We start from the raw sequence: 24,944 nt of genomic DNA, 5'->3' as shown, positions 1-24,944 counted from the left end.
TTTAGATACTGGACTTTTATCTTATAATACAACATGTATCGTAATGCCAACATATATAAGGAGAATCACGGATCTGAGATCTATACCTGAGAGAGTGGAAACAATTAGGTAGGGTGTGAAAATGGTCTGTAGAAGTGTAGCATTCTTGCACTGGGCAGTTTTCAAAACCATGCAAGTCTTCATAACCTCTATGCAGTTCATTAGCTATTAAGTCAAAACATAACCATTTGTTTGAACTCTTTTTTACTGTGACATCGATTGCTATAGTAATGAGTTACATTTATACTAGTATAGGTATTTGAATCCAGAATGTGGCTATTTTAAAAATCAATTTTAATATACAGTATAAGTCTTTTTTTCAGCTGACAATGAAGGCTGTACTTTTCTTGATCGCCCTCCTTCCTCTGGCTTTTTGTGCCCCTTCTGAGGTGGACAAACGCTGGCTTGTTGACCGTAAGAATTTTTTAAAATACCTTATTTCTTTATATGACTGAAAAGTTCATTGATTATATGATGTTTTTGAATATTATGCATACCCAATGAAACATCATCAGTAATTTGATTTAACAAACAAGCCTAATTTATTTGATTTGATTTTTTTTTTATTTCTCAAAAACGTTTCCCCGGCTTTCTGAATTTGGACATGTTCTTAAATAAACAAAAAAGGGAGACAATTCATTATTCAAGCTTTCAATGAATGAAATCCTTGTGGATCTTCTTTTTCAGTTATTTCATTTTCTTTAATGAATCGTACTTTTCGTGAGTAGGTAATGTAAGATTTTGCATTGATAAATATTAAATAAGCAGCACAGAGGAATAACATTTTTCCTTAAAGCAACTGCATGAGTTTCAAAATTCATCTATAAGTACAGTTCAGAGCAAGTTATTGCTAACACGACTTTTTTTTAATCCTTTCTTAAGAGAGAGAGAGAGAAAGGGGTGCGTGCGAAAAATATTCAAAGGTTTGAAAAGTGTATCTTAACAATCATGATCGTTTGCGATTGAACGACTTAACAGAACAGACATTTTGTGATACTGAGAAACTTAACATAAAATAATTAATATATCGATAACTATCATATTAGATATGCTTTATTGTTGTCAGTTCATGCTGTTATGGACCAGATCAAGCACCTGATCACACCAGACATGGAGGTTAGCACCTGTAATACTCTCTGTAAGTCCGTCGTCAGCGGCCTGGGAGAACTTGTCTGTCCCACCGCATGCAGCACGTAAGTAAACCTCAGAATGTTCCGAAAAATTCCTTTACTCGGATTTTTTTTTTTGGAAAGATAAAATGCTCCTGTTTATCATATTCATATTAAATAATTTTATTTTTCAGACTGATCTCCACTCTCAACGGTTAAATAAATCTGTTAAAAGACTAAGCTTTGTTATATTTTAATTTCGATTTGCTGTTTGTTAATACAGCAAAGAGTGTGTACACTGCAGAGTACGTTACAGAACTGGTGAAACATTAAATAATGAGCAGGTATTACGTTAAAGGAAGACAAAATAACAAGCTTCTCAACTGTAGACGAAAGAGAAGTTTTGCTTTTACATTGACATGATAACACTGTAATGTATCGACCTCCAAAATATTTTTTGTTTCCTAACGTAAACTATAAGTAGTATCTATCCAGACATGGTTTTAATTACTAGTATATTAAAATATGTTGACGAATATATATTCATAATTTTTGGAAATCTTGGAACATGGTTTCATTTTAAAAGTTTATTTAAAGTAGTTTTGAGTTGTTTTCAAATTATATCCTCAGGATCAAGCTAACGAGGAAATTGAAAAAAAATAAACATTACTTCATCTTGAAAAACACACAATTAACGTTGTATGTCACCAATAACTTCAAAAATACTGAGCCGAAATGTTTTAGTACACACAAGTATCATATCTGATGTTAGACTTTGGATGAATTAATATCTCATTCAGTATAACATTTGTATTTAGTATAACTACGATATTCTACCTCTATAAAGTCAGAACTCGTTGCTTTTTGCATAATTCAATGCGGAAAAATTAATCGGTACACAAGTGTACTTTTTCCTCTTACTAAATAAATGGAATTTAAAAAAAAAATAAATAAATTCAAAGCCTTCGATCTTCATGAGAATGGAGAAATACAGAAGACATACTGAAGCAAACCATTATCCGGAAAAATTCTAGATCAGGTAAGTCCAAAATCTTTTGTTTTCCATATTTTCCCCACGATTTTGAAGTTCGATGTGGGTTGCTGGCACGATAAATATTAAATAAATGGTAAAAAAAAAGCCGTAAAACATAACATTTCAAACAAATTTCATGCCACAAAAGTGCACCTTACTTATAAATCATTTTCAATGTTACCTATGTGTACATCTCATTTACAATTGAAAAATGGTATATTAGCGAAAGACAAAAATTTCACTTCACCACCGGGTGTGACATTGCTCAGCAAGGTCGTGCATGAAATCTTAATTTACTAACATGCATGAAATCATAGTTATGATGGGTACATTATATTGTTTTATTTCGAGAAAGTCTTTGCTTCATAAATAATCAGTAAACAGCACCGCTTTGCAACTTCCAATTCAACCACATACGAGGGTTGATCGTAAAGCAAAACAATTATTAATGATGAAAGCTACATTTATTTGAAATTAGACCTGAAAATTTCAATTCAATATGATTTATACTTTTCAAAATTTCGGATTATATACAACGTGTGATTTTGGTAATCGACGCACCTAAATAACGTCATATGACGGATACGCGCCGTCATACATTTAAACGCTTCCCTTCGTTTCATTAAAATTCACGAACGCGTTAACAAATTTCACTTTTCTAAAGAAAACTTGGTACCCATCGTGCACTCACTCTTTTCATGATTAATTCTTTGAACAATAGTATAAGACCAACCTAAAATTTCACTTATCGCTCTAACCGTCTGTCATTTTTGACAACGTCACACACCATTGAACGTTTCCGTCTGCCCTCCTATCTTTCGGTCCTTTTGTCATCTACTGAGCATTCAATGACCCATCACCAACTCAAAATCGCTGAAACCATCTAAACAAGTCTGTTTTTTACATTCTTTCCCCTGTGAGTCTGATGAATTAATGTAACTGTCTCTACTGGCGATTTCTCCATTTTGAAGCAAAAATGCATAATTTACAGTTTGTTGTGGCGTTTTTTTTTTCCATTTCGACATTTCTTTTTTTCAATGCATCGGGGATATTTTTTTTGATTAAAAAATAGCAATGATGTCATACATTAAATGTTTTTGTCTTTTTTATTCCAAAAAAGTACACTTTAATTTGTGACGTTCGGTTGTGACGCGGCGACACCCCCTATGCTCTATGTTTTAAACATCTATAAAATAAATTCGGTTTAACATCACTAAATGAAATATTCAAGTTTTATTAGATTTATATTTGTGCTTATTTTGGTATATTATATTTGATAATATGACGCCAAAGACATGGACACAATGATATTACTTTTGGATAAACCCTCATACATTGTACATATGTGTAATAGGATTAGCAAGTTAAACCTGTTACATTCATTGTGGCATCTTACACTAGGTAAGGCATGGATAATTTTAAAGAATATTGGCAAAAGATAATTTTAAAGAGAATTGGCAAATACGTCTCTTATTATACTCATTTCCCTCTTTTTGCAAATCAGAATAAAATTAAGTTAAAGTATAATACTCTCATGCAGACTAAATCTGTTTTTTACACTTGGGTAAGTAAATTGCCCTGGTGTTCAAAGGTAAAGTGTTCAAAAGGTAAATCTAAAAGTTAAATTATTTTTTCATATGATGTCCACAAAACTAGTCTTCTACTGGAGAAAAATAATTCTTTCATCGTATGTATAAAACAATGGGATTACTGATACTTCATTGAGCGTAAAATGAAAAGAAACCCAAAATCAAATATATACTACGAAATGTTTTTATATATAATATATGGAAAGCCATAGGGGACCCCCCATGTCATGTTCTATATATTTCATTGAAAAACGATCTTGATCTGGTCATGTTATCAAGCCTGACCAAGTCAAGATTTAAACATGACCAAGTCAGGATTTTTACCATCTTGACCAGGTCAGGATTATGGAAAGCCATAGGGGATTGATAACATGACCAAGTCAACATTGATAACATGACCATTTTATCCTGACCAAGTCATGACCATCATATCCTGACCAAGTCTTGGCCACCCTTGCCCAAGTCAAGATTAATAACATGACCATCATATCCTGACCAAGTCAGGATTGACAACGTTGCCATCCTATCTTGGCAAGGTGATGATTCAATCTTGACCAAGTCAGGATTGATTACATGACCAAGTCAAGATTGATAACATGGCCATCCTATCTTGGCCAGGTTAGGATTGATAACATGGCTCAGTCAAGATTGATAACATGGCCGAGTCAAGATTGAAAACATGACCATCCAATCTTGGCCGGGTCATGATTCAATGTTGAGTCGTTGACCGAGCCAGGATTGACAACATGACCATCTATCTTGGTCGGTCATGATTGCATTGCGCCAAGATAAATTACTTCCAAACGCAGTCAAGATTTCTTCAAGCGTCAATCCTGGCCAAGTCAGGATGCAATGTCAAGCGTCAATCTTGGCTTGGTCATGATGTGTTTTTCAAACGCAGGCAAGATTTATGGTCATGATTGCATTGCGCCAGGATGTATGACTTCCAAGCGCTGTCAAGATTGCAAATGCAAGCGCTTCCCTAACAACGAAATCCCGCTAAAAATGTGTATTGCCCTATTGGATTTGCTCATCAGCTGACAGTGACAAATAACGTAAGTACAGGTGAATTTTTCCTCGTCAATCTATCTGAATATCTTAGTCTGTTGTTCTAATTAATGCAATGTTTCTTTTAGATAAGTGATATGAACAGCATTTCAAATAATCGAAAACATTCTGCAGTTTTCATCGAGGAAATTCGAATTTGTGTATCGGCAAATTAGTAATTCTGTGAAATTATGAACATAAACAAATAATGTTTCGTATCATCCGTTAAGAATCAAGTAGTTTACATTATACTTTCATAAGAATTTACGTATATTCAAGTGCAAATTATAGGACTTTTGGGGTGTAAAAACGGAGGGGTGGGCTTTGTCCTGCTAATTATCGATATGCCGATAGACTGTGCATTATATTTTTACAATATTTCAATATTGATCTTTTATTTACTTTTCTTCTCTTAGTACTAGGTTGCAGTGACTATGTTGTACTGAACAATCAACAAAACTCCAGATCCATGGCGCATTCAATATTTGAAAGTTGGTTATAGATCTACAGGTAGGTATTCTTTCATGTCTTGTAATTAATTCTTTTTTATTATATGCAGATAATTTACATGACTAATTCATCCATATTAAAAATTTATAAATGTAACTATTTATAGTATCTCAGATTGACACATGCTGACTGGAGTCTTTGGCTATGGGACCCATTTTGCAGTAATTAAGAATGTGCAGGAGAAAGTGGTACACTTCATTTCAGTCGCATCTTTCGACAAGCGGAAATCCATGGTCTACCTGGAATAAGTTTATTTGGCATAGACAACCTTTCTCCAAGGTCAAGGTCAAAGATCAAAGGCCAGAACTGATGTCAGCTGGAAAGACACCACAATGGGTATTGGATTTGTATTTTAAATTTATATACTCCCTTTTATTAGCTTCAGTGATTTTTTTCATTTTGAAATTTTTAGCTCACCTGAGCCGAAGGCTCAAGTGAGCTTTTCTGATCAAAATTTGTCCGTTGTCTGTCGTTGTCGTTGTTGTAGTCGTTGTTGTCATTGTCGTCGTCGGCGTAAACTTTTCACATTTTCATCTTCTTCTCAAGAACCACTGGGCCAATTTCAACCAATCTTGGCACAAAGTATCCTTGGGTAAAGGGGAATCAAATTTGTTCAAATGAAGGGCCACGCCCCCTTCCAAGGGGAGATAATTATGAATTTGTGAAAAATTTATGGCATTTTTAAAAAATCTTCTTCTCCAGAACCGCTGGGCCAGGAAAGATGAAACTCATATGGAAGCATCTTAAGGTAGTGTAGATTCAAGTTTGTTCAAATCATGACCCCAGGGGCCAGGGTGGGGCCAAAATGGCCGACCCAAGTTTTACATAGGAATATATAGGAAAAAATCTTTAAAAATCTTCTTCTCAAGAACCACTGGGCCAGAAGAGAGGAAACTCATGTGGAATCATCCTCAGGTAGTGTAGATTCAAGTTTGTTCAAATCATGACCCCTGGGGCAAGGGTGGGGGCAAAATGGCCGACCCAAGTTTTACATAGGGATATATAGGGAAACCTTTTAAAATCTTCTTTTCAAGTACTTCAAAGCTATGATTTGTGATATTTATATGGAATCATCCTCAGGTAGTGTAGATTTTTTGTTCAAATGATGAACGCCTTGTGTGGAATTTTGTGCTCAGGTGATGTGGCCCCTACACACACTCGGTGATGCTAATACATTCAAGGTGTTTTTCCGAGCTTGACAAAGGGTCGAGAAGATGCAATTGACTATTCATTAATAAGTATTTCATATCTTCAATTTGACTATCCACATTCAAAACAATCATTTATAGTGGAAATACAGATCTATATATTTTGTTCTCAATGTCAAGGTTAAAGATCAAAGGCCAGAACTGATGTCAACTGGAAAAATACCACATTGTGTATTGGATTTGCAAGATATTTAATCAATGCACCACTTTCAAGTTCAAAGGTCAGTAATAAATTGACAATAAATTGAAATCTTGCATTTTATATTTTATCCTTTTGTATTTGCTACCCTCACATAATCTTTTCTGAACAAACTTATTCCCTTAAGGCCTTAATTTAACAAAAAAAAAAATGTCTGTTTTCATTTGCCTATAAGACGTACCACTTAGAATTTAGCCGACCCAAACTAATTATTTGTTCGACCATGTTTTGATTCAAGTTTGTTCAAATCATTAAGTCTAAATGTAGGATGGGGTCATAACATATTATGTTATGAGAAAGAAATATATTTTACAATAATCTGCTGATGAAGATCAGAAAGGCCATAGTTACACAGGTGAACATTGTGGTCCATGGGCATCTGTTTAACATATAATGTTGCACAGTATGATAATTTACACATTCCTTTTGATACATATTGCATCTTTGCTGTTTTTACTTTAGTATTATCAAGGCCTACTCCATGAAATGCTGAATATTTCATCAACCTTCAGTTATACCAATATACATACAGCTGAATCCAGAAGAGGACAGTCTTAGTGGGTCATACAGAAAAGGACTCAACAGGAATAGTTTTTGAATTTCAAGTTTAGAGGTTTGTAAAGATTGTTCTTATAAGTTTGAAATATAACAGCATGGAAAAACCTTTTAAAAAATCTAATATTTTCAGAAAAGAAAGATTTTAAATATTTTTGATTAATTTTTCTGCAAACTTTAAAATAAGAACTGAAATGGATTAATTTTTTCCCTCTGATTTTTGCAGTAAATGAAGCCTTTACCAGTTGCAGAAGCTTAGACTATCCTTTGAGAGTGTGTTTGGCCTACAGAGATATTGACAATTGATATAAAAAAAAGAAACCTTTATTGATTTTTCCCAAAAATTCAGCTCAGATGAGCTGTTAAGCTCTAGAGAATTTTTAGCTCACCTGAGTTGAAAAGTCCTAAGACCATAAACTGAGAGCAAACTTAAAATTCAAAAGGGATATAATTAGCTATACTTGTCAGAGACCATAAGAGATTATGCGATATTAAGGCATTCGTCGTCCATCTGTCGAGCTGTCTGTCTGCCTAGCTGTCTGTCTGTCTGTCTGTAAACAATTTTTCAAAATGCTACTCCTCCTACAGTTTTAATATGATTTCAATATAACTTGGCACACAGGTAGACTATATAAAGATACATAGTTTAGTGCATCAGTTTTTTTTATTTCGATGAACAGTGTTGCCATGGTTACTAAAATAAAAAATTCTGTGAAATTTTCTTCAAAATGCTACTCTTCCTACAATTTTGGTCTGATTTCAGTATAACTTAGCACTTAAGTAGACTACACTAAGGTACATAATTTAGTGCATCAATTTTTGATTTCGATGAACAGTGTTGCCATGGTTACTAAAAATCAAAATTTGTGTGAAATTCCTTAAAACGAAATCCTTCAATTTTGGTTTGATTTCAATATAATTTGGCACACAATATGCACTATTACACTACACAAAGATACATAATTCTATTTATTTTTGCCTGTTGAAAAGTCAAATCCAAGTGCCACTTTTCCTTTTATACACATACAGACCAGTAGAGCTACAGTCTCATCAGAGACTTCTGGATTTTGAAAAAAATTGATAACAAAGCAGAATTTTTACCATATGTATACAAACATGCACAGTTTTTAAAATGAATATGTCATAAATAAAAAGTTATTCAAAATTGAAATTTTGGCTTGTCTGTACTGGTCTCCAGGCATGAAGTGAGCTTTTCTGATCAACTGTTGTTCGTTCATCTCTCCATTCCTCTGTATGTAAACTTTTCACATTTTCAACTTCATCTCAACAGAACCAGTGGGCTAATTTTAACCAAACGTATACAAAACATCCTTGTGTAAAATGAAGTTAAAGATTTGTTAAACTGAAGGGCCAAGTACCCTTATAAGTTATAGGGAGAAATTGTCAAAAAAAAAAAAAAACAAACAAACAAACAAAAATTGGGTGGGATCATAAAAAAAAACCTTTTCAAGAACCACTAAGCCAGAAAAGCTGAAACTTGTTTGAAAGTACTCTTGTGAAATAATGAATTTTGGGAAAAGTGCAGGGCCACTATGGGTATACTCTGGTGTGGAAATCTGGTAAAGAACAGCATGGCCAAAGTACACAGATGAGTGATGTGGCCTTGGGCCTCTTGTTCTGATTGATATCCATTGTTAGTCTGTTTCACTATTTAGAACCACTGTTTGATATAAAACGCTGTTAATTTTAGCGATGTTGAGCTTTAGTGATCTCAGCATCCCTGACGATAATTCCACAACTAAATACCCGATACAGATTTTGCTTATACGGTATAACATATATGTATGAATAAATTCTGAATTCTTCATATCATGGAAACCAGGTGTAGCATGTCCATAGAAGGGGATAAAACTTTTACATGGGAAGGCGGAGAATTTTTTTTAAGATCAAAGGGGCCAGTATTTAAAGTCTTTTTGAAAAAAAAAAACAGATTTTCATCGAAATATGCGCCCAGAGGATGATGAGGCTAAAAAAAAATAAGTCAGTTTTCAGAGGATTAATTCTTCAAGCATCCCAAGGGTAGAGCAAATACAGTAAAACTCGTTTAGTATGAACACGGATATTGCAAATTCACTGATATAGCGAAGTCATCTTGGATCCCCAGCTGTATACATTTCCTGAGTGTCATATACAGTTATAACGAATTAAGGATATAGCGAAGTAGTTTCATAATTCCCAGTGACTTCGTTATAACTGAGTTTTGCTGTATCTATGAGGACACATTTGGTAATGAAGTAATATCAAATTTTCGTACAAGAATGAAAAAAAGATACCAATAATACCCCAGTATATATATATTTTTTCTGAAGAAACTCATGTGAGCTTTGTGGCCCATGACATGTGCCTTTTCAGGGTTTTTTTTAAATGTAAATGTGAAATGTATATCAAATCATTTTGTTTTCTTGGCATAAATAATGTAAATTAAAAAATATTTTACCAGTATTTTTCTCTCATTATTTTTGTTTAGCTCTTTTGAGCTAAGTCTGTGGCCATTTGTGCAGTGTGCATAAACTTCTGAAATAAGGGCCATATCTCAAGGAACACTATATTGTCAAATTTGGCACAACATGCACAGATCTAAAGGGGTCTCTGGAAATATATACTAAACCAAGTAAAAGTGAACTTTGACCCCCACCCCCTAGAAATCACGAATCACTACTCGAAAACAGATCTACGAGAAATTGGAATACTAATCACTGATATGAAGTTATAAAAGTCAAATATGAATGCCCTGTCATATTTCATTCAAAAGTAATCATCAAGGTTGATAATTTGAAAATAAGGTCAATCTTGAAGGTCATGTTGTCAGAAATCATAGCATGTTCAAAAATACATTGTCACAAGTAGTGCCCATGTCAAATATGAAATCCCTATCTCCTGTCGATCAAACGATAAGGAGAAGTAGGTCAAGGTCACAAGATCAAAAATCATATTGTATTTAGAAAGGTCTTGTCACAGCCATTACACAGATTTAATATTAAAGCCCTATCTCTTCAGACTCTCCTCATTTAAAAGTCATGATCAAGGTTAAAGTTTGTGAAAAGTAGGTCAAACTTCAAGGTCACAAATCATAATGTATTTAGAAAGGTTTTGTCACAGGTAATAGACTGACAAACCAATGAGATTTAATGTTCCTTCGCTTTTGCGAAAGCAGTGGACAATACAATAAAAGAACAATATAAAAAAACAGTTTTGATATCCCTTTTAACAATCATATGATGGGTGTATATTTTGTTTAATGTTCCTTTTGAGAACTTTTCACTTATATGGAGATGCCACCAGTTGCCAGTGGAGAGCTGCAAATTTTGTACTATACTGGGCACACAGGGCCATTGAGCAAGGAGGGATCTTTTTCATGCCAGCACCTACTGCGACACGGGACCTCAGTTAATGCATAAGGTCTCTTCCTAAGGAATGGCACAGCATATGAAAACTAACTATTAATGCAATAAGAAATTTTGTATTTGACTGGTACATGAAGGTGACAAAAGAATTTTTGAAAAGATTGAATAAACTGAGTTAAATGAACAATAAATTACATGTAACTTCAAAGGACACTTGAAAGGTCAAGGTAAAAAAATGGACACAGTTGATAATGTATGCTTGCTTTATCTTAAATAGGAAAAAAAGACAATCAGAAAGAGTTTCTTTGAATCTACACCAAAACAAATTTTGAGAAAAGTGAGTTCAAACAAGAGGCCCATGGGCCACATCGCTCACCTGAACACTGTGGCTGGGAAAAAGTAGAAATTGGTTTATAATTAAATAGTTTATATATCCAAAAGTAGTGCCATGACCAATCATGGCTTTGCTATTCTTGATAAGTTGATTTTTAAAGAATTTTCATATATATGTCTATGTAAAATTACCCCTGGGGGTCATGATTTGAACAAACTTGAATCTTCACTACCTGAGGATGCTTCCATATAAATATGATCAATTATGGCTTTGTTATACTTGAGAAGAAGATTTTTAAAGAATTTTCCTATATATTTCTATGTTAAACTTTGGTCAGCCATTGTGGCCCCGCCCTACCCCCGGGGGTCATAATTTGAACTCAAATCTACACTACCTGAGGATGTTTCCCCAGAAGTTTCATCTTTCCTGGCACATAGGTTCTTAAGAAGAAGATTTTTAAAAGATACTACTAAATTTTCATTAATTCCCTACTGCTAGTATATCCCCTTGAATGAGGGTGTGGCCCTTCATTTGAACAAACTTGAATCCCCTTTACTCAAGAATGCTTTGTGGCAAGTTTGGTTGAATTGGTCCAGTGGTTCTTGAGAAGAAGTCGAAAATGTGAAAAGTTTACAACAACGATGACGTCAACAACGACGACAACAGACAAATTGTGATCAGAAAATCTCACTTGTGCCTTTGGCTCAGGTGAGCTAAAAAGGTCAAGATAAAAAAAATCTTTATGCATTTTAATGGCTCCCATCAGCATACAAAGAACTATATGCGGTACTTTATATTGCATATATTTGCCCCCACAAAAGTCAAATTTTGAAAACTTTCGAAATGTGCTGAATTCAATAAATTGTATGAGAAATATAGAATAACAGAACATACATGTATTTCTGTTTCAAAGAAGTTAATTCACAATTTTTGCTTTTATGACGTCACAAACTAGTCCGATTTTATAATCCTTTTACAGAAAGAGGACAAAATTTCAACAATTCTAGCTTAAAAATTTATAGAGTGCAGGTTTGTTCAAGAACAATATTTACATATTTCATTTATATCAAAATATTGAGCCTGAACACACATGCGCTCGGTGACTTTTACTCAAAGTATCGACGAAATATGTGCATTTTTCTGTAAAATTAATAAAAAACTGAAATTTACATCATGTTTGTGACGTCATTTCGTACATATGACGTCATTACTTATGAAAATATTCAGTGCTTTGAAGTCAGCATATACTCCCCTGTTTATGAACATAATTAAATATTTCTCCATCAAAGTGTGGTTTGGGGGGCAAATAGCGGTTATTACGGAATAAAGTTCTTTTGACAAAAATATATTGATTTTAAAAAATTAAAAACAGCTAAACTCAGATTGTTCTTCCAAGGCAATCTCTTATCATAATATGCAAGTGAATTCTACAGTATCCAAAATGTCATTATTGCATTGCATCAAGCACCCAATGGCTACCAATCATACTTGCCAACCTCCAGCATGTAAAAATCTGGTCATGACCAGATTTGGAAAGTAAACAAGAGGCCCATGGGCCACATCGCTCACCTGAGTCACTTGGGTGATGCAGATCTTGACCAGATTCCCCCTCTTGCTATACATGTACCTATCATGCCCAACAACCCCCTTCCCTTTTTTATTTTAAAACTTTAGAAACTACACTTCTCAAGGATGCTTCCACATAAGTTTCAGTTTTCCTGGCCCAGTGGTTCTTGAGAAGAAGATTTTTAAAGATTTGTTCTATATTTTTCTATGAAAAACTTGGAATTCTCTATTGTGGCCCCGCCTACCCCAGGGGTCATGATTTCAACAATTTAATATCTACACTACCAAAGGATGCTTCCATATAAACTTCAGCTTTTCTGGCCCAGTGGTTCTTGAGAAGAAGATTTTTAAAGATTTGTTCTATTTATATCTCTATGTAAGACTTGGAATTCCCCATTGTGGCCCCACCCTTCCCACGGGGGTCAGTATTTTTTTTTTATTTAATATCTACACTACCCAAGGATGCTCCAACATAAGTTTCAGCTTTCCTGGCCCAGTGGTTCTTGAGAAGAAGATTTATAAAGATTTGTTCTATATATTTCTATGTAAAACTTGGATTCCCTATTGTGGACACGCCCTACCCCCGGGGGTCATGATTTTTAAAATTTTATATCTACACTATCTAAGGATGCTTCCACATAAGATTCAGCTTTCCTGGCCCAGTGGTTCTTGAGAAGAAGATTTTTAAAGATTTGTTCTATATATTTCTATGTAAAACTTGGATTCCCTATTGTGGCCCCGCCCTACCCCCAGGGGTCATGATTTTTACAATTAAATATCTACACTACCCAAGGATGCTCCCACATAAGTTTCAGCTTTCCTGGCCCGGTGGTTCTTGAGAAGAATTTTAAAGATTTGTTCTATATATTCCTATGTAAAACTTGGATTCGGCCATTGTGGCCCCGCCCTACCCCCAGGGGTCACGATTTTAACAATTTTATATCTACACTACCCAAGGATGCTCCCACACAAGTTTCAGCTTTCCTGGCCCGGTGGTTCTTGAGAAGAAGATTTTTTAGTGACCCCACCCTATTTTTGCCTTTTCTTGATTATCTCCCCTTGTAAGGGGACTTGGCCCTTCATTTTTACAATTTTAACTCCCCTTCACCTAAGGATGCTTTGTACCAAGTTTGGTTAAATTTGGCCCATTGGTTCTTCATTATAACAACTTTAAAAATTAAAAGTTTTAAAAATCGGACGGAGACAACGGAGGACGGACAATTGTGATTAAGAAAAGTGTTGAGCCTTCGGCTCATATATAAAAATAGGTCACACACTAACACATTCACAACATATTTACCATGATTAAATTTCATACAATCATATATATACAAAGTATTTGTGTATTGGGAATTTTTTTTCATTGAAAAAGATTTCATTTACTATGACAAAAAAATTCATTCATAATTTGATTTAATTTACATGTTAAAAATGAGAATTGAAGGTTTCATATTTCAGTATTGAGTGTGCATTTAAAAAAAAAAAAACCTTTTCAGTTTCTGCTAAATTTGAAAGTATACCAATTTCAGTTTTTAATTTTTTCTCTCTCTTAATTAACTACTGCAATGTGTTTTAAATGTGAAGTTAGGCCTAAACTATCTTCGATCACTTTATTTTATCTAGAATGAAAGTTTTTTTTCCAAGATTCCTTGATATGTACATAAATATTGTTTCTCTTTTTTAGCAATCAGAGACGTGTTTGGTTCAATTTGTTCCTGTTGGCCCTGATAACGATCTATTACAATCTGAAGCCATTTTAATTGACTTCAATCCATCGGCATTGTTTACGTAGATCTAAGCTTGGGTTGTAACTGGAAATTAAAAGTGCAACCTAATTTACGAACCAAATCCGGAAATCAGGAGATTTTCGGGTTGTTTTGCAAAAATCGGGTGATAAGCATGACACGCCGGGTCATAAAAATAATCGGGTTACGGGTTGAAAAAATCGGGTGTGACCCGACAAAATCGGGTGAGTTGGCAACTATGCTACCAATGTCCACATAATATCCACAGGAAATGAAACCGCTGGCATAGCTTAACATCCAGGCTTCCACATCAATCCTGTAAAATGAAAAAATTATCTTTTATTGTAGTTAGCATTTCAAATTCAAATGAAGGCTCTTGATAGCCTTTTATAGAATATGTACACATAATTAATGAAAAATAACAAGAGGCCCATGGACTCTATAGGTCATCTGAGAATCATGCAACAACTTTCCAACAATTGAATTTGGTTCATGTATTAAACCAGAGGCCATGAAATTAACAATTTTGAAAGAGGCATCATTGCTTATCATAACTCTACACTTAGCATGCTTACTTTGGTTACTTAATACCCAGAGGTATATCAAAGTAACAAAAAGAAAATGCATTTCCACTTTATAACCAGTTGTGCATCCCACCCCACAGGAACCACTGACCCTGTGGCAACATGGGGCCGTGCAAAGTTAATTACTTGGTTCTCAGGCCTTTTTTCAAGAAATATGACATTTTTTTTCTTTGACCTTATTGAAAACATATATAGGCAGCTTTTTACATTGTACAAAACCTCAAAAAATGATGAGTTTTGATTTGGTGTTTATATTTTATTGATTTAGCAATAAAAAGGGTCAATGAGGCACCCTTGGAAGAGATGAGGGAGGGCCTGAAAACCAAGAAATTAATTTTTTTTTGCCTGGTTTAAAATTTTTAAAAAGACATTTCTTTACTCATCATACATGGCTGATTAATACCAAAGAGCAGATTTCAAAGCATTGATTTATTTTCAGAATATGTACCCCCACCTCCCCTCCCCAATTACCCCTGACCTGAGGATTCTGACATATATTATTTTGGTAGAAGCATCATTATTCATCTAAAATATGTAATAATATCACTGGCATAATACCCAGGAGCAAAGGAATGGATTTTCAAAGAATTCATACATTTATGTACCGTATATAATCATTAGAGCCCCCCCCCCCCCCCTTCACCAGAAACCCTGACCCAGGGGCCATGAAGAGGCATCCTTCTTCATTATAACAACTTTATTAGTTTAATACTCAGAAGCAAAGGAAAATTGTTTTAAGAATAAGTGTATTCTCATATATATATCAATAGAGCCAGATACTCACACTAAGAAGATTTTGGGGCCATGAAATTTTTTTATATATTCTATGTAATAACTTTGTGTTTGGTTAGTTTATTCAATACATGTGCCCAAGTGCAGGGTCAAGATTTTAAATTGCAATTTCACTATATAAACATGCCCCTGACCCATATGAGTTTGCAATTTTCCTGGCCCAGCGGTAACTATGTACTTGGTTAGTTATTTAAAGATTTTTTAAAGAAATGCCATACATTTTTCACTATATAATCTATTTAGTCCCACCCTAGCAAGGGGGCGTGGCCCTGGGGCCATGAATTTTACAATTTTGGTATACCCTTTACCCAAGGATACTTTGTGCCAACATTTGAGTGCTTAATGCCTAGAAGTTTAGAAGAATATTTTTGAAAATTGCATTAATTTTAGTGGCTTTGACAATGACAACAACGACTACAACAACGACAACGAACATGAAATTCTGAATTTTGTTCCCCTTTACCCATATATGCTTTGTGCCAAATTTGATTGAATTTGGTGGAGAGGTTGCAGAGAAGAAGATAAATTATATAAATTGTATAAATTAAAATACAAATCCAATACCCATTGTGGTGTCTTTCCAGCTGACATCAGTTCTGGCCTTTGATCTTTGACCTTGACCTTGGAGAAAGGTTGTATTGATGCCAAAATAAACTTATTCCAGGTAGACCATGGATTTCCGCTTGTCGAAAGATGCGACTGAAATGAAGTGTACCACTTTCTCCTGCACATTCTTAATTACTGCAAAATGGGTCCCATAGCCAAAGACTCCAGTCAGCATGTGTCAATCTGAGATACTATAAATAGTTACATTTATAAATTTTTAATATGGATGAATTAGTCATGTAAATTATCTGCATATAATAAAAAAGAATTAATTACAAGACATGAAAGAATACCTACCTGTAGATCTATAACCAACTTTCAAATATTGAATGCGCCATGGATCTGGAGTTTTGTTGATTGTTCAGTACAACATAGTCACTGCAACCTAGTACTAAGAGAAGAAAAGTAAATAAAAGATCAATATTGAAATATTGTAAAAAATATAATGCACAGTCTATCGGTATATCGATTAGCAGGACAAAGCCCACCCCTCCGTTTTTACACCCCAAAAGTCCTATAATTTGCACTTGAATATACGTAAATTCTTATGAAAGTATAATGTAAACAACTGGATTCTTAACGGATCATACGAAACATTATTTGTTTATGTTCATAATTTCACAGAATTACTTATTTGCCGATACACAAATTCGAATTTCCTCGATGAAAACTGCAGAATGTTTTCGATTATTTGAAATGCTGTTCATATCACTTATTTAAAAGAAACATTGCATTAATTAGAACAACAAAAGATATTCATATAGATTGACGAGGAAAAATTCACCTGTACTTACGTTATTTGTCACTGTCAGCTGAGGAGCAAATCCAATACACATTTTTAGCGGGTTTTCGTTGTTAGGGAAGCGCTTGCATTTGCAATCTTGACAGCGCTTGGAAGTCATACATCCTGGCGCAATGCAATCATGACCATAAATCTTGCCTGCGTTTGAAAAACACATCATGACCAAGCCAAGATTGACGCTTGACATTGCATCCTGACTTGGCCAGGATTGACGCTTGAAGAAATCTTGACTGCGTTTGGAAGTAATATATCCTGGCGCAATGCAATCATGACCGACCAAGATAGATGGTAATGTTGTCAATCCTGGCTCGGTCAACATTGAATCATGACCCGGCCAAGATTGGATGGTCATGTTTTCAATCTTGACTTGGCCATGTTATCAATCTTGACTGAGCCATGTTATCAATCCTGACCTGGCCAAGATAGGATGGCCATGTTATCAATCTTGACTTGGTCATGTTATCAATCCTGACTTGGTCAAGATTGAATCATGACCTGGCCAAGATAGGATGGCAACGTTGTCAATCCTGACTTGGTCAGGATATGATGGTCATGTTATTAATCTTGACGGGGGTCAAGATTGAATCATGACTTGGTCAGGATAAGATGGTCATGTTATCAATGTTGACTTGGTCATGTTATCATCAATGTTGACTTTCCATCAATCCTGACCTAGTCAAGATGGTAAAAATCATGACTTGGTCATGTTGAAATCTTGACATGGTCAGGGTTGCCATCCTGACCGGCCAGGATCGTTTTTCAATGAAATATATAGAACATGACATGGGGGTCCCCTATGGCTTTCCATAATAATAAGAATAAAGGAAGGTAATGATATTTTCATCCGTACAAAAGGTTAGTGAAAAAGTTTTCGCCATCAGCAAATATCACAGAGGTAATATTTGCTACATATGGAATATGAATTAACAGATTTTAAGCTGCCTCTGACTAGGTAAAAACCTGAGATTTGTAAATACTATATTTTAACGCATAATTTGTATAAATGAATTAATTTAGGTATGAAAATCGAGTTTCTATTTATTATGAAATTAAGACATGTAAAATTCATAGAATGCAAATGGTTAAATGATTGCTAGAACGATAACATCTAGAATTCTAGTTATTTTAACAAATGTTTCGACTACAACTACATTAATTTTCCGGAAAAGCAGCGTAACAGAAGTAGTGAGTTTACTCCAAGTATAGACGAATAAATATCTTCAGACTTGTTTCCCGGCGAAATATACCAAAAGATACCAAGACTAAAATCACTCGACCGATTGGAGACGTAGATTGGCTTTTTGAGTCACACTTATACGGCTAGTACACCATTGTAAAGTTTATTTTCGCAATCCTGGTCTTAACACCAAAGGGAAACATTAGTGACTTGTCCTTAATTAATCTCACTGAGATTCGTAGAGACTAAAAATATTGTTCGTAGAGACGTCAGACCAAATTTTTAGTCTCTACGAATCTCAATGAGATTAGTGCTCAATATACATGTACACTGTACCACCGCAGAAAAATTTAAATACAACTTAAAAATATACTGATAGTACGTATAAAATAAAAAAAAGAACAAGTTTATCTGAAAATTTAAAGCAATTCCATCCACGATATACATGTATGCACAAAACTGTATTTAAAAAAATATTAATATATAATTATGAAAAATTATAACCAGTTTTTCCCTAGATCCCATCTGCTGTTTAGAACCGAGTTTTATGTTTCTATTTTGAATTTTGTCGGTCCTTTTGGAAGAATTAAATGAACAATCTATCAACGCCAAATTCTTAGGTCTGTCTAGTATAGATGCTAATGTCATGATTTTTCCTTCTTGTAAGGTATACTTTTATATGCTGTCTGTAAAAAAAAAAAGGACAGAAATTTATGAGAGAATTGTTTTTGTCCGTTATATTTAGCCCCGAACATTACAGACCTGATGTATTTTCTCTCGCATCAGTTACTTTACAAAAAAATAATCCATCACTACAGTCAAGATTTGAAGTTCTTTTAGACACTAAATGTTACTTTATAAAAGCTTGCAAAGAACCCGTGTTGTTATTTATGATGGAGATATTAATAATAAATAGTGTTCACTCATTCTCGTCAGGGCTTCACACGCACTTGGACCACCGAACGGAGATGATGGTTGAAGGTAGCTCTCCACCGTCACGATTTCCATTTAGAGAGGGCATCTAATTAACCTCACGTGTATCTTTGATAATGGATGCAATTAATTTTTCTGACTATTCATTTTACTTTGAAGGAACACAATACAAAATCAACATGTCTGTATCATTATTAGCGGTATCACGTTGGAAACATAAACCAAATATAATGCACATTTTTGTGATTAAGAAAACAATATGGTCATTGACTCAAATTTTTCGGCTCATTGACCATCGTGGGTTAATTAACGCGTCACAGTGTATATATGCATTGGTGTGGTATTTTAGATATTATATTTATGACCCGATGTGACGTATGATGTCCCTTGAAGGGTAGTTTAAAGTATGTTATGTCGTTAATTCTAATGACAAGTAATTATGTTCCAAGAGACAAAACAATCCCTAAATTGTCAAAACGAATTGTTGCCCAACACGTTGTTAACATGTCGAGCATGCCAATTAGTTGACACCCGTGGTATAAAAACTATCTTTGGCCCAGTGTTTCGGTATTTTGAACATAACGGTTGCTGAGCAGAACTTAAACTAAGCATGAACGGATTAATTATTGTTGTAGCCTTAGTTGGCTGTGCATGTGAGTACTTTTTTTCGCAGCATCGATTTTTTCAAGACTTTGACCATAACTAGTTTATGAATAGAATATTTTGGTGGAAATATGAAATGACCCCTTCTGCACATTATGTATAAGATATTTTACTTCTTAAATGTCATAGCTTTATAATAAGCGTTCATTGTTCAAAATTAAATAAACATGTATAAAGATATTCCCATTTTCGTCTTAGTCTCTTTTTCATTTGTTGATTGATTTTGCTTCAGATGCTCAGTTGGAGTCCCCTATGGCTTTGGCCATGTTAAGTGGTGGTATGCGAGGTGGTGCCGGTGCCGGTGGTGCCACCGGAGGCATAGACCCACTTAGTCTCGCCGTCCTTGGTGGAAACGGCAACAACAAAATGTTGCAGATGATGACTCTTATGAATCTGATGAAGAAATCACCAACAACTCCTGCTGCTGAAGCCAACAACGTCATTGCTCAACCTAAAGCTACTCAGGACAATACTGCCGTAAACCCAATGATGAATTCTTTGATGACCCTAACTCTTTGTAAAATCAGCGAAACCGCCGGAGACCAGAGGTTCTGTACCCCTTTCACCTGCAAACTTGAATCCCTCCGACGTTACGCCAACCCTAACCTTCTGCAGTGCCAGCAGATGATGGGGTGTTGCTTTAAGGATATGCGATCTATGTACATTGCCAACATGATGAAAGGATTATAAAGTAAGTATTCTGATATATGATTATAAGACCTGATATATAGAACTTTTTTTTTCATCAAATTTGCGAACGACAGGACAAATATCTGAAGATTTCTTCTCGCGACTAAGATCCCACGTCTGATATACATGTATTTAGAGGCCTTTTTTCTACTCCCGATTTGTATACCGGTAGTTTCAGTGAACTTTTAGAAAGTTTTCATAATAACTTAAAAAACTACTTTGATTTACATATTTCGAATTATGCCAAGATGTGTCAGTGGTCTTCTTGATAAGACCGGAGTATATAATAACAAAATTAAATTGACCACCACATTAGTCATAGCTGGACATTCATAGTATTGTTCAACTGTAATAAATCTACAGAAATGGGAATACTTCTTACGGCGCTGCAGGTGTCACTTTTGTCATGTTTTACGCCAATTGACTGTCCGCAGAATGTCCGCTGGAAAAGTGATTGCTCGGACAATTTTTGTGTGATAATGGACACAGTATTCTCAGTAGATTTATGTAGAATACATTGGTGCCCCCAGGGAACGACATGTACATATACTGCATCGTGACTAGGACTTCTTACAATAAATTGCTTCGATTGTCTTAATTTGCTTTTCCTTTGTTGTAAGTGTACTTTTAAAGAATTTTGTTTTATTAACAGGTTACAGCCATGGTAGAAAAAGTCATCATTTTCCCCATTTCTCCATCTTTTTCACAACAGCCTGTTTCCCGGTGTTGTCATGGCATGACTTTAAAAGACTGAACAAAACCGACGATTGCATAAGGGCTTTCGTTTTTCATCATGTCTTCAAAAGACGTTTATCGTAATTTATTACCAAATATAATGGTTGTTTTTGTTAATAAAAAATCCAATCAAAACTTCGTTTTTTCTTGCATTAATTTTAGTGTTTATGTGTGTGTGCGTGTGGATAAATCGCAAATTCCATTTACGACAATATAAAACTGCTTACTTCTGATTGATAATTGTCAGGAGCAACCGCTCACTACGAAACTATACACGCCTGGCATCATGCCATAAAAACCTGCACCGTTTTGCCTTTGAAATTGTACATGTAGTAAACGTTGAACAACACTGTCCATAACTTTGCGAAAAAAATTATTTGGAAAAAAAATTTACTTCGTACAGATATGTACATTTTTAATTTACCATTTCAATGATTACTCAGAATTTAGGACCTCAAAGAAGAAGAGTCGTTATGGTTTATAATCGGCCCTATGATTGAATGTGATAAGGGATTTTCCAAAAGGTGTCTACAATGCATATTTTCCAAAACAGTTTTAATTTCTCCGATACCACTTTTAGTTTTTCGTCAGGATCCTCTTAAAAATGACATAATATTCCGCAAAAGTCGTGCTTGACGGTATAACGTCGCGATGTAAACATGACGTCGCGATGTAAACATAACGTTATAAATTTTTAATCGACAACTTTCAAAATTTACATGTTTCAAAATATGTTAATTTTCAAATATATTAAGTTTTTTTTTCTACATTTCTTTTCTTGTATGTGTTAACTAAATAACCCAATTTTTTAAATTAAATTCCTGTACTTTTTAAAATAGCGATTTTGAATTTTATTTTTTTACGATAACATAAGTCTTTGCTAAATCGTTAATTGCATAAAACGTTTTGGAGAGAATATCTGTGAAGAGTTTATTTTCTTGAATTATATTAATATATTTATGAATTAAAATTCCGTATAACAATAATAAACACAAAAAAATAATCTTAATATACATATGCAGTATTAATTAACGCGAAGTAATTTTATCTTTAACAAATTATAATCATTTCAATAAGATAACAATTTCAGGAAGTAAAGGTACACAGAAATTCGTAAACAAAACCATAAACAATACCAGTAAAGCAAAAACAATCACATCTATTCAAGTCCCCCAAGAAGGCTCGGGCACATGGTTGTATAACTCTTTTATTGAATATTACATGTAAATACTCGTAGTTAGATTAATATCTTTCAAATATATCCAAGATATAAGATTGGAAAGAATTTGTAATGAACGCATCAAGCAAATTAAGGAAGATCCATACTTTTATGCACACCAATACTAAGATTAGCTTGTCAAAAGAAATAAAATCTTTTTTGATGATTGTAATAATACATATAATAAGTACAGTGTTATTGTGCATACAAAGCATTTGATATACATTTGTTATGGAATTTAACACTTTGTACTCTGTTCATAGTGCCATGAAGTACAAACAAAGAAGCATCATTCTTAATTGCCTTTATGGACCTATTTATATTTATTTTTTAAAAAAATTAACTAATCTTTTTTCATTTATTTTAAGCATGATCTCCTTTTTAAATTTTCCTTTTTTAAAATTATGCAAAGAATAATTGAAAAACTGATTTTCAAAATCATATGTTCGACTATAAATTTTTCTGGTCAACAATTATGTGTTTTTGTGAACCTTAGATATAATTCTTTATAATTTTAAAGAAAAAATGAACAAACAACTTTGATTACTTGAGATTTTTTTCTGAAAGACGTGTTCAACATCAGTGTTTTTCAGAGAAAATTTCAAATATTTTCCTGGAATATTAATTATTTTTGATTTTAACAAGATTTAAGATGAATTTGACGTGATTTGGTGCAAGCGATAAAAAATGATATCAGACTTCTTTTTGTTCACTTTTGGCTGTTCAATTTTAAGAGCTAGGTACTAGACATGTTGTATTAAAATAAACCTGCAAAGATGTGTCTTTTATTGGTATTTTAGTTAGTTTATGAGTTATTTAAGATATTTAAACACAAAAATTATTAGTTTGACAGAAAATTTTGAAGGTATGGGCCAACCTTAATGCGATAGAATAATGATTTGTACATATAATATACATTGTATGAATTTTGTCAGTGATATCAATCTTGGAAAATCTACTAATGTTCTCATTGTCCCCGAGAAGTTACCATATGCATGTAGTATGGGTATTCAAATTTTATTGTAAATATTTTTGAACAATTAAGAATCTCCGGAATCATTATTCTTTAGTGACGTCGCTGTCGTTGACAACCACATACAGAGAAAGTCGTTAACATTGACTAAAGGTTAGAGATACTAGTATCTGTTCGTCCCATTAAAGCGACACCCTGGCGCACAAACAGGAAACATACTGAATTTAGAAATGCATATTTCCAAAAAGTTGTTCTGTAAGTATAAGGTTTTAAAAAAATTGCGGGTTTCAGAACCTAAAAATCTGTTTTTATGGAGGGATTTTTTTTATTGATCAACTGAAAATATTGCTTTACTTCTGCATCCTTATAGTAAAGCATGCGCAGAAAATTTGAAGTAACCATGGTCTCAAGTACCGAAAATATGAATGTCGATAGACCATATATTTAAACAATATTCAAAAATGATTATTAAACTAGATTAGAGGCCTACTTTTTACGGTGTCAACTTCTTTCAGTACCAACTTCTTGCATTCAATACTACATTTCCCTGATATCAATTACATGTAGTATATATTGGGGGGGGGACAACCAGCCTTTTAATGAACATTTCAAATTGTAAAAATTATGTTGGGAAAAAAGTCGGGGGGGGGGGGGGGCTTCGCTTAGCGTTCACACGGAGCTAATGCGAAGTAATTTAATGCGAAGTAAACTAATTCGAATTAAACTAATTCGCATTAAATTCTCCGTGTGAACGCTAAGCGAAGCTAATTCGCAGTAACTTTACGTTTAATTCGAATTAAACTCTCCGTGTGAACAGGGCATAAGAGTCTTGACAATGATCAAGTTCCAAGCTCAGTATTACGTTACGCTAACGTTTTGAAAACCGAATTACTAGCGCTAATCATTTATCGTGATTTAGATAAAGTTTGGAAAGTCTGTGCCTGTGGCTTTATTTGTATATGTAAGGAAAGTAGTCCTGGAGAATTGACACTGTATGGAGTTTGGACCTCTATATCTGTGCCAGTGGCTTTATTTGTACATGTAAAATGTAGGGAAAGTAGTCCGCGAAAATTGACACCGTATGGCGTTTGGACCTTCATATGCATATGCACGATACATGTAACAACGAAACAGTAGATGCAAAAATTTGTTTTTGGGAACTTATATTGTGCAGTTTTTTCTTGATCTGCAGTGCAATTTTGTGTTGTGTTATCTATACTCAAAATTTCCATTAATCGTTTGCTTTATCTTACAGATACCTAAGAGACAAACATGATTTTGACTCACTAAATAACTTTAAGTTCACCTTTACCTTTTCCATGTCAGGTTATATGGTGTATTTTTATATACATGTACTTGTAATATTCCTGAATTTGATAAGTAACATGCTTGTCGGAATTGATGAGATTTCAACTTTTAAAGTAACATCAAAAAACGTTACAATTTTCGGATCATTTCAGGATTTTATCAT

At 34.1% G+C, this 24,944-nt stretch overlaps 2 protein-coding genes and 2 long non-coding RNA genes across 4 annotated transcripts; 3 read left to right on the top strand and 1 right to left on the bottom strand.

The window, feature by feature from the left end:
- The first annotated feature begins 51 nt into the window (after window positions 1–51).
- On the top strand, window positions 52–1,388 carry LOC134241642 (uncharacterized). Its single transcript, XM_062723674.1, has 4 exons — window positions 52–108; window positions 363–453; window positions 1,106–1,232; window positions 1,343–1,388. Exons 2-4 carry the CDS (start codon window positions 369–371, stop codon window positions 1,365–1,367), a joined length of 237 nt encoding a protein of 78 aa, XP_062579658.1. The 5' UTR covers window positions 52–108; window positions 363–368; the 3' UTR covers window positions 1,368–1,388.
- Window positions 1,389–4,794: 3,406 nt separating this feature from the next.
- On the top strand, window positions 4,795–10,885 carry LOC134241615 (uncharacterized). The gene is made up of 6 exons (XR_009986697.1): window positions 4,795–5,327; window positions 5,434–5,663; window positions 6,656–6,756; window positions 7,197–7,347; window positions 7,516–10,256; window positions 10,344–10,885. It is a non-coding gene; the product is annotated as an uncharacterized LOC134241615 (long non-coding RNA).
- Window positions 10,886–16,220: 5,335 nt separating this feature from the next.
- On the bottom strand, window positions 16,221–17,600 carry LOC134241641 (uncharacterized). Its single transcript, XR_009986703.1, has 3 exons — window positions 17,076–17,600; window positions 16,579–16,672; window positions 16,221–16,472 (listed from the first exon to the last, which is right to left on the bottom strand). It is a non-coding gene; the product is annotated as an uncharacterized LOC134241641 (long non-coding RNA).
- Window positions 17,601–19,715: 2,115 nt separating this feature from the next.
- LOC134241639 (uncharacterized) lies at window positions 19,716–21,416 on the top strand. Its single transcript, XM_062723673.1, has 3 exons — window positions 19,716–19,846; window positions 20,089–20,547; window positions 21,199–21,416. The coding sequence occupies exons 1-2, from the start codon at window positions 19,804–19,806 to the stop codon at window positions 20,544–20,546; spliced, it is 501 nt and encodes a 166-aa protein (XP_062579657.1). The 5' UTR covers window positions 19,716–19,803; the 3' UTR covers window position 20,547; window positions 21,199–21,416.
- The last annotated feature ends 3,528 nt before the right edge of the window (window positions 21,417–24,944 follow it).

Source organism: Saccostrea cucullata, unplaced genomic scaffold, assembly GCF_032062105.1.
Source record: "Saccostrea cucullata isolate Sc308-1 unplaced genomic scaffold, CSIRO_AGI_Scuc_v1 ctg267, whole genome shotgun sequence".
NCBI classification, from domain to species: Eukaryota; Metazoa; Mollusca; class Bivalvia; order Ostreida; family Ostreidae; genus Saccostrea; species Saccostrea cuccullata.
This window is presented reverse-complemented; position numbering and strand designations above follow the sequence as displayed.